This window comes from Phyllostomus discolor, chromosome 3 (assembly GCF_004126475.2).
Source record: "Phyllostomus discolor isolate MPI-MPIP mPhyDis1 chromosome 3, mPhyDis1.pri.v3, whole genome shotgun sequence".
NCBI lineage: Eukaryota > Metazoa > Chordata > Mammalia > Chiroptera > Phyllostomidae > Phyllostomus > Phyllostomus discolor.
The window spans coordinates 118,877,316-118,887,278 of NC_040905.2; the positions used below are offsets into that span (position 1 = coordinate 118,877,316).

The window sequence follows — 9,963 nt, forward strand, 5'->3', positions numbered from 1 at the left end:
AAATTTTCAAAGTATGTGGCTGGTGTGATTATATTTGAGGGGATGGAGAACAGGGAAAGCTGGGACATCTGCATCAGAGAGCAGAGGTGAGAGTGGGGAGTATCCACAGGCGACATCTCCCTGTCCTGCAGGGTTAGGAAACGGCAACTGACATCCGGGCAGGCTCCTTCCCAAAACCCACTGGGCTGTCGGGCCCGCCCCAATGTCTGGAACTGTGTGGGTGAGGAATGGAGAGGGGCTGAAGCAGTGATGTGTTTGCAGCATCCCAGAGCCACCTGTCAACAGCCAGCTGGTTGGCCTGTCAGGGAGAGGGAGTGGGGGCAGTGGCTTCATCTTCACAAATCTCCCTCCCTGGAAGGAAGAGGGAAGAGGTGCTACTTAGCCCCCATGATGGATGAGAAAACAGGTGCCGAGAGGTTGGGAGGTCTGTTCCAAGTCACAATGATGGAGAGCCAGAATTTGAATCCAGATGGATCTGTCTATTGTTCCACACCACCCAGGGCAGCTAGAGGGGACTCAGAACAGATCTTTCCCTAGACAGAGAGAAGGGGTCTGGAGAGGGAAGTGTCAGCAGGAAGGCCCCAGGGCCACATACTTATATTGGCCAGGCAGCTTCCAGTCTCAGCCTCGGGCTCTGGCTCCTCAGTGAAGTACACCTGCCAGTCCAAACTGCTGATCCATTTCTCATAGGCGGGGAGTGCTGTGAAGACCGCAGGCCGTGCGGGGCCTTGGCAGGCATCTCCAAAGCTGTGTAGCCCAGCCAGGAACCATGTGCCCCTCACCTTATGCACCAATGGTGCCCCAGACAGGCCCTGTCAGAGATCAGGCAGCACTAGGTGACTTCCTCTTACCCCTAGGCAGCTGCAAGGGGCAGAAGGGGCTAGGGGCTGGCCTGAGGCTCTGGCTCTTTGAGTGCCAGTTGGCAGAAAGGCTGAATTTCAGGTAAGAGGCAAGTCTGGAGGCCAAGCCTGGCAGGTCTTGTATATGAGGTGCAGGGTGAGGATGATGGGTCTGTGGGATAAGGTTTGGAGGACTGGGGCTTACCTCACAGCGGGGTGGCTCACCCACAACACTGGTACACACCATCCCTGGCAGAATGGGGATACTATTGCTCCCAAGGGTAGTTTGTAGCCGGCTGCAGGCTCTGGGCCCCAGGAAAGTGACAGGCACTGTCTGAGGGGAGCTGGTGCCTGTGGTGAGGGGGCAAAGACCTGGCTGCCCCAGTGGCCTCTAGGCTGGATGGACAGCTGGTGGTGGCCCCTCCCTACATACCTGCTCCTTGGTGGGCCAGCCCCAAGACCCAGCCACGTTCCCCATCAGGCAGGTGGTGGTTAGCGTAGGGCAGGCAGAGGGGCCGCAGGCTGGGGCCTAATGTCACGGGCTGGGCCAGCAGCAGGAGGGCCACGTCATAGCCCCCCTCTGGGTGGGTGTAAGCCCCATGCAAGATGAGTTGCTTGAGGTTGTGTTCCTCTTGTCCAGCCCCCAGCCTTACGCTCCATTCCTCTGGGCTCTGACGCCTGTGCAGAGACAGCACTTGACAGCATTGGGTGGCAGGTTGCCGGTCACAAAGGTGAGGGAGACAGGGCTTACCCAATGAAGCAGTGGGCAGCAGTCAGCACCACCTTCTCTGATACCAGGGCTCCACCACAGGCCAACTTCCCCTGGTGCTTCAGCCTGGCGTCCCAGGGCCATGGGGAGGGGGATTCTGCTTGGGCCCCTTCTCTCCCCAGGGTTCCGCAGGCTGAAACAGATTACACCATCTGTCTTCTTGCAAAGTGTTTGCTGCATGCCAGAACCTGTGCTAAGTGCTTCCCATGTACTATCAGATCTTCACAACAGCCTTTTAAGTTGAATTTTGTTAGCCTTGTAACCAAAGTTCTAGAGAGGTTAAGTGACTTTCTAGCTCAGTAACTAGAGGTAGGTAGTAGATTTGATATTCAAAGCCAGGGCCTAAGCTCTTAACCTTGATGGTCCAGCCTGTTCATCATTCCTCCACTCCATCAGTCTGCACCCCTCCAGGCTTGGACTGGCCCCAGAATTCCTGGCTCACTAGTGCTTCTCTTCCCATCAAGACAACTTCCATCCAAGAAATTATTTTGTATGCAATTTGCATGTTAGTCACTTTATTCTAGAATTCTGAGTGGGAGCCATGCCCTGTCCAGTCTCACTGGGTTCCTGCTTGGAAATTTGCAGCTAACCTCAAAAACCTTCAGCCAGATCAGAGAGATCCCTCTTCTTACCTAAACTCCAAACCCATAAAGTTTTGAATCGTTTATGCCGCTCAGCCCTAAATAGGGCTGTTCCCATTGTAAGTGCTCAAAGGGGCAGGCCTTAAAAGCCTCCTAGTTAGCATGTGGATGCACTGTGCCAATTATTCCAAGTGGCTTCTACCAGCTGCCCAGAAGTCCTCATGCAGACCTGGGTATCCCCACATGTCACACTCTTAACAGCCTCTGCTCTTACCTATGCAGCTGTCCTCATCACTGATCTCCAGGGTCTCTGGGTTCTGGGTCAGAAAGGCTGCCCCCCAAGCTCGAGCCTGCAGCCAGGAGCTGTGAGCAGCCATGTTGGTCAGCAGCACAGGAGTGTCTTCCTGGGCACAGCTTGATGTGAAGCTGATGATCCCAGCCTGAACCCAGTGTCCATCAGGCTCATGGCACAGCACGGGACCCCCAGAATCTCCCTGGAGCAGGCAATGGAGCCAAGGAGAGACCCTGAACCCCAGCCCTGGGCAGACACCCTCTGCAGCCCTTCCACCCATCCCTGTGGATTAAGGACCCAGCCTGAAGCCAGAACCCCTCCCTTTCTGCTCCCTTCCCCTCTCCTCCCCCTCAGACCTGACAGGGCCCCTGCATCCCAGGCTGGGCACCCCCACACAGCATCCCAGGCCGGGCTGGGCTGGCCAGAAGCCTCTGGTGCAGCCTGTTGTAGAGACAGTTACACGTGGGGCGGCTGATTAGACGCAGGCGCAGATTCCGTAGGGTCCTGGGAGCTGGCAAAAGACAGGAGATTGGGGCCAGAGTCTGGGCTCTGGGGAGCAAGGGAGACTAGAAGCAGGGACAATTGGCAGCTGAGTCTGTGTGACAGGCAAATGGAATGTCTCTTCAAGCTTTAGTCTGGGACAGCACTTACCATCATTGGTGTCCTGATCCCAGCCAGTGGCCCAGCAAGAGGTCCCAAAGTGGAAGCGATGGGCAGGTCGGGGCAAGCAGAGGGGTGTGTGGGCTGTAGGGTGGGCGAGCTGTAGCAGGGCCAGGTCTGAGCCCTGGCTGTAATGGTTATAGGCCCTGGGAAGCTGCAGAGCAGTCACCCTTACCTCCTCAGCACCTGGGCTCAGCCCCTCACGCTGCAGAGAGCCCAGGACAACTGACCAGGAGTTCAGTTCTGTCACTGCGGCCCTGGAAGGAGAGGGACAAGGCCCAGTCATGGAACGCAAAGGGAGACAGTGGGACCAAAGAAGACAACAAGGCAGGTGAAAAATGGATGAGTATCAGCCCATGACTTTAAGCAAGGTCCTTCTCCCAAGCTGTTCTCATTTGTAAGGCTTCTACCACGAAGGTTGTTAAGCTTAACTTGATAATAAATACCTGGCACATAGCATAGTCTCAATAAATGCTACTTTGTTATTGTAGGGGCAGGGATCCATCTTACAGAGTTTGGGGACAAATCACCCACCCGCAAAACCAGAAACCTCGTCTGACCCCAGCCACAACTCACTTTCCAAAACAGTGGGCAGCGGTGAGGACCCAGGTGTCTGCCACCAGGGATCCACTGCAGATGTGGATGCCCTGCCGCCTCACACTGGCCTGCCACGGCCACTCGCCAGGCCCTGTGTTGCCCTCCTGAGGTTCAGGGGGGCCAGGGCCACGCTGCCCACAAGCTGTAGAGAGGGGTGGGTCAGGCTAACAGCAGGCCCCTATCCTGCCCTCACCCAGGGTCTGACCCGGACCCAAGTGAGAACCAGGCCCCATGTGTCCAGAGCTTACCACGCTGAGCTGCTTGAAGACCTAGGAAGACAGAGACACAGGTGAGACGTGGGGAAGCCTTACCTGCCTGGCCCAGCTTTGGTGGAGGTGACAGGTTGGGGGACAGGCCCTGGGCCCTTGAGTATGACTCTGGCTACCTCACCAGCCCCTCCCAGAATGAAAATATTTATATGAGGTCAAGAAACGGCTTTTATTAGAACCTATTCAGAACATATGCTCCGTAATTAATTATCCTTCCTCAGCTGCGCTCAGCACTCCAGGGCCCAAGGAGCAGGTCCCAGGGTTCAGACTGGGACTAGGCCATCCCTCCTCTAGGCTTCAGAACCCCCAACTCCTGCCCCTGCCACTGAGTCAGGGAGGCAGCCTGTGTAAGTGGAGAACATTAGCTTAATTGTGCCCTCAGCCAAGGAAGCCTAAGAGGAAGGATTAGAGGCTTGTGTCATGTCCAAATGAGGAAGGGCTCTGAGGGATTGAGGCTCACCCCACCCATTCCAACGACTCAGACTCCTCCACCTTTCCAGAAACTGCCATGCTCAACTAAGGAGTCCCCTGCCCTGACTCTTCCCTGTAATAGGCATACACAAACACACCCATTGAGCATCTGAGCCAGGAGAGATGGGACATATGTAAAGACCAGGGAACTGAGGCTAAAGGGTCTCAGAACTTGCCTAGGGTCTTCCTGGAAGTAGAGATGCAAATGGGCACAGGGTACACACACAGGGTACAGGCACTGTGACAGTTCCTGCAGACATAGGCTGTAATCCAGCTCAAGAAAATCACCCATTTTGACACAGGCAGCCACATCCATCTCCCCACACACATAGGCAGACACATTTATGTCACTACAGGTAGACTGTCACTGTACAGGCAGTCTTCCTCACACACACACCAAGCTGCAGAGGCTGCTGCAGCAGAAGGTGTCTCCTGAACCTTCACCATACCACTTCCCAACCCACTCAGTCACAAGTGGCTCACCCTCTATGAAGACCACAGCTCCCAGGATAAGCAGCCCTGGTCCCCAGCTCTGCTTCATTGCTGCTCCATGCCACTCTGCTGCCTGTGCTGTGGTTCTCCGGCCACCTGGGTCTTCATAGCTCCACCTCTGCTCCGCCCCCAGTTGGCTAGGAGTCAGGTGTCATTGCTTTTCCTAGGCTGGCAGGGAGCCAGTGGCTCCTAGTTCTTAGGCTGTAGCTGTGTGACCCTGGGCTATTTATTCACCAACACTCGCTGGGCCTTAGCCATGGCTAGACTACCTGGGTTCAAATGCCAGTTCCCCCACTCACTTGAGTAACCTTGGACAGTTAGCCTGTCTGTAAAACTCAAGACTTTTTTAATGTAAAAATACTTATACCAGAGCCTGGCATAAAGTAAACCTGCTCCCAGCATGGAAGCTATCCTCCTGTAACTACAAAGGGTACAATGGGCAGGCCCTCTCTGTTCTCACTTTTCATTTCAGCTTCTCCAGCTCTCTCCCAGGCTCAGGTCTAGGTGGATGCCATACACCTTCTCGCATCTTGCTTCAGATAGTGTGTTCAGGGCTGGCTGTCAAGAGGCCAGGGCTCTTGGCTACTTGCCAGCTATGAGACTGGACCATCTCAACACCTCTCTGGGCCTGCTGCCTTTCCGGCATTCAGGGTTACAGTGGTGCCCACCTTTCTTGCTGGTGTTGGAAGACTCAGTCAGGAGGGGAAAACATTCAGGGTGCATCATTTTTCTCTTCCTGACTTCTACCTCGGGCCAGCCCAGACTGTTCAGGAACCCTTACGCCAACACAGAGGCAGCCGTGGATAGGGTGAAGAGCACTGACACTGGAGCCAGAGGGCTCTGGTGAGTTAAAATCCTAAGGGCTCTCTAACTCCCCATCTGGGTAGTAGCTGTGTGATCTTAGGAAAATTGCTTAGCCTCCCTATACCTCAGTTTTCTCATCAAACTAGGGATGATAATGGTACCAACATCATATCATTGCTATAAGAATTAAGTGAGTTCACACATGTCATGTTGTTAAACAGTGTTTGGCGTACAGGTAAGTGTTCAGTAGATATTAGGAAAAACAAATCTAAAACACAGCCTGTCTCTGGCCCTTCAGGCTGCCAAGACTACCTTGGGTTGGTAGAAAAGGCAGCCAGAAGGGTTAAGGTTATGCTGTAAGAACTTCCCAGCAAGCATGTATAGAACCAGAAGGGCAGCTTGCCATTGCAAGTGCATTCTTGGCCCTTATAGGAGAGGAGGCCTGACTCCATGGGCAGCAGGGACAAGCTGCCAGCCTATTTCCTGGGGGTGGGGGCTGGTGGTGCCCCAGGTCTTGCTGACTCCACATGCTGGAGACGGAACTAAGGGTTCCTGGGAAGGGTTTCCTAACCCTTCCCAGGCAGGCCCTCCACTATCCTTCTGACTCATATCCTTCCAGTCCCAGAGGAGGCAAGACTCAGGGAGGCCCAACACTTAGGATCCCTGGCAGACAGGTGGCTCAGACTTGGCCAGTTTAAGAAATTTTATTGCTCAGAACCTTCCCTCCTTGGGCAGTGGCAGGAGCTTTGGAAACCAATCCTTGGGGACAGAGCCAGAGGCAATAGGTGGAGGAAAGAGTGTGGCACATTTGGTCCATTGTCCTGTTTTGGGAGTACGGTGGAGGTGGGTTGTAGACTCTTATACGGACCCAGACATGTTCCCCATGGGCAAGGTTGACATGCCAAAGCAGACCATAAGAGGTCAGCCTGGCTTGGGGTAAGGACTCAGTGCCCCTTGACCTTGTCCTGGGGTCCCTGGACATCCCAGAAGCTGAGCACCATCAGGCCCACATTGACGGCATAGGTAGTGATGCAAACAATGCAGAAATCATAGAGCACGAAGAACAGGATCCAGGCCAGGTAGACAGAACCAGCAAGAGACACTAGGGAACTCAGCAGCAGCAGGATAGATACCCAGCGGCCCCGGAGGCAACCTGCAAGGGAAAAAAGGGTCAAACATGGGCTTCAGGGATTGGTCACCTCTAGAACATTACCATGACTTCATGGTGCCACCCAGACAGCAGAGGCTGCAGGAGAAGAGTCTAAAATAAGAGGGTCTGACAGTCCCCACCAAGGCCTTCACTTTCCTGTCTGTTTAATGATCCCCGGGGCCCAAATAGTGAACTTTCCTGCTGACATTTCATCTACATGAGATGAAAGATAATCTGTTAAGATTCCTGCCTCCCCACCAATGCTGTCCGAAAAGAATTTCTGAGTCTTTCCTACAAAACTGGTGTTGAAAGGCTCCTATCAGTTACCACCCCTAGAGTGCTCAGTGATGAGCAGCTCCCTGTCAGCTAGCTGTATGAATCCCCCAAATTGCAAGGGAAGGGGCTGGGCTGGCCAAGGAAGGAAGGGCTGTCATGAAGGGGTGGGGCCTGCAAGGAAGGGGCAGGGAGAGTTACCTAATAGCAACTGTAGTGTATAGAAGATGCAACCGAATATGCTGTTGGATTGATTGAAGACACTGTCTGGCCCCAGGACTTGTTCCACCAGTCCGAAGCCCTGACCCCACCTGGTGGGTGTAGGGGGAGAAGCCCAGGTAAGGAGTGTCAATCCAGTGCCTTGGGCCCTGTCCTGGAAAGGTGATTTCCAAAAAGCCACCTATGCTGGCCTCCTTCCCATTGTTGCCATTTCTTGCAATCCTAGCTTCAGGTCCAGGGTCGATGACCGCCTGATGAAGCTTCCCTTTGGCCACGTCAGGCATCTGTGTGTTAGCTCCTATGTTCCCCTATTCCCAGGCCCAGTCTGGACATGGTTCCCCCTTAGGCCCCTCTTTTCACCCTAGACCTTCAATAATTTATTAAAAATTTTTATTGATTTGAGAGAGAGAAGCATCATTTTGTTGTTTCAATTACTTACGCATTCACTGGTTGATTCTTGTATATGCCCTGACTGGGATCAAGCCCACAAGATGGCAAGGTGGGAAATAATGGTTGACCCTGCTTAGTCACCAGAGACTGGGAATCTGGAGCAGAGTTCTGTCTGCCCTGGACCTCTTAATTCTCCAGCTCCCTGGCCACCCGTTCCCTTCCTCTGTATTCAGTCATCTCAATAACCCCAGGCCCTCGAGCACAGCCATACAGGGCCACCTTATCCGCGGGTACAGCCATACTCAAGACCACCAAGGTTTATTCTGCGTTACCCATCCTGCCTGGTAACCGTTATTCCCTGGAATCCAGATCCACATGTTACTCCCCAGAATAACTGCAGTTCCCAGCACTATCTGCCTCCCACCCCGCCCCGCATTCCTATCTCTGACACACCCACACCCCATTCACAAGGCAGTGCCCCCTTAAGAAGCCCAGCCCCCCATGCATCCGCTTGCTGACATGCCAATCCCAGACTCCAGAACCATCTGGCAACCTGGCCGCCATGCACACCTGGTCCCCATGCACTGCTCCCTTGAGCAGTCCGATGCCCCAAGCCTTCCACTCCCGCGCGCACCTGGAGGAGAAGACGCGCGAACAGCTGATGGCCGTGCCCACATCGCAGAGAGCACGGTAATCCCGGTCCCGGGCGCGAGCCGCCTTCACATGCAGCGCGTAGAGCGAGAGCACTAAACCCGTGAGGCACAGTGCGAGCCTCACCCAACCGGGGCTCCCCCAGGTAGCGCCCATATCTCCGGGTCAGGCCAGAAGCGCCAGCCGCAGGAAAACCAGCCACGGAGCAGGGGCGGGGCAGGATATGGACACGCCCTCTCCCTCCCCTCAGGGTGAGGGACATCCTGGTCTCCCACTCCCTGATCCAATTGGGTTTTCTTGGGACTTGGTAGGCGTGCTGGTGAGGTAGCGAAACAGCAAGAAACGCTGTTACAGGAAAATCAGATGAAAGGTGGTGGGTGGGTAATTACGACCAGGGGGCATGGCAGGCATTATGGGACTTGTAGTACGAGCGGCCGCTATGCCTCAAGGGAAATGGAGTCTCTGGAGTTTTAAAAATTACCTATATATGTTAGTTATAGTTAAGAGTATATAGAGGAGAGCCCCCACCACCACAAAAGGAATTATCCTCTGGAGGGCAGGCATCTTGTAGTACAGGCTTCCCCTGCTAGATGAGTGTTCCAGGAACCCATCTGTATCAGTGTACCCGCTGGCATTGCTGTGAGAGCCTGCATTTGGCTTCCCCCAAGCTTTTTTGAAGACTCTTTAAACTCTTTGCCCATTCATAGTGGGTGACTTATGAACGCACCTGCCCACACTGTGCTGAGTGTTCAGAAGTTTTTAACCAAAAAACGGCATGACCCCCGATGCTCCATCTTCCCTATTCACCCTATCTCCCCAGAGTGACTTTCTCTCCACCCCACTCCATGAAAAAAGTCTTCAAAGGGAAACGTTTTGCTGATGTGTAAGAGGTGAAACAAAAAACGGCAGGAGCACTAAAAGGCATCAAAATCGAGTTCAAAAACTGTTCTTTTTAAAAAAAGATTTTAACTTATTTTTAAAGAGAGGGGAAGGGAGGGAGGGAGAGAAACATCAATGCGTAGTTGCCTGTCATGCGCCCCCTACTGGGGACCTAACCTGCAACCCAGGTATGTGCCCTGGACTGGGAATTGAATCAGGGGCACTTTGGTTGCTGGTGGGCACTCAATCCACTGAGCCACACCAGCCAGGGAAAGTTAAAAAACTGTTTTTGAGCAGTGGAAAAAACCTCTTAATAGGTGTATTGCATCAAATGGAGAGAACTTTGAAGGTGACTAAAATTTAAACATGTTAGAATAAATACATAATATTTTATAAATAAATTCATGGTTTTTTGGGGTCCCTCCTCCCTTTCCCTCCCCCTCCCCTCCCTTCCCCTCCTTCTCTCCCCTTCCTTTTCTCTTTCTCCTCTTCCTCTCTCTTTCCCTCTCTCCCTTATTTCCATCTCTATCACCTCAGCCACAACCTGACAGTATCCTAACCTCATTTCTTTTTTTTTTTTCTAACCTCATTTCTATTGTGGCACCTGCCTGGCTAAACCTGAGCCTG

General features: G+C 53.4%; 2 protein-coding genes across 3 annotated transcripts; both read right to left on the reverse strand.

Moving 5' to 3' along the window:
• Positions 1-31: 31 nt before the first annotated feature.
• Positions 32-6,347, reverse strand: PRSS53 (serine protease 53). The gene is made up of 11 exons (XM_028523691.2): positions 4,962-6,347; positions 3,987-4,007; positions 3,718-3,880; positions 3,133-3,398; positions 2,838-2,992; positions 2,464-2,683; positions 1,591-1,741; positions 1,273-1,517; positions 1,045-1,190; positions 596-812; positions 32-351 (listed from the first exon to the last, which is right to left on the reverse strand). The coding sequence occupies exons 1-11, from the start codon at positions 5,017-5,019 to the stop codon at positions 302-304; spliced, it is 1,692 nt and encodes a 563-aa protein (XP_028379492.1). The 5' UTR covers positions 5,020-6,347; the 3' UTR covers positions 32-301.
• Positions 6,348-6,462: 115 nt separating this feature from the next.
• Positions 6,463-8,807, reverse strand: VKORC1 (vitamin K epoxide reductase complex subunit 1). Of its 2 annotated transcripts, XM_028523703.2 has the most exons (3): positions 8,441-8,794; positions 7,399-7,508; positions 6,463-6,927 (listed from the first exon to the last, which is right to left on the reverse strand). In XM_028523703.2, the coding sequence occupies exons 1-3, from the start codon at positions 8,611-8,613 to the stop codon at positions 6,719-6,721; spliced, it is 492 nt and encodes a 163-aa protein (XP_028379504.1). In that variant the 5' UTR covers positions 8,614-8,794; the 3' UTR covers positions 6,463-6,718. The 2 variants fall into 2 exon arrangements, with proteins under 2 accessions (XP_028379504.1, XP_028379510.1); XM_028523709.2 differs by lacking the exon at positions 7,399-7,508 and having other exon boundaries at positions 8,441-8,807.
• Positions 8,808-9,963: the final 1,156 nt, after the last annotated feature.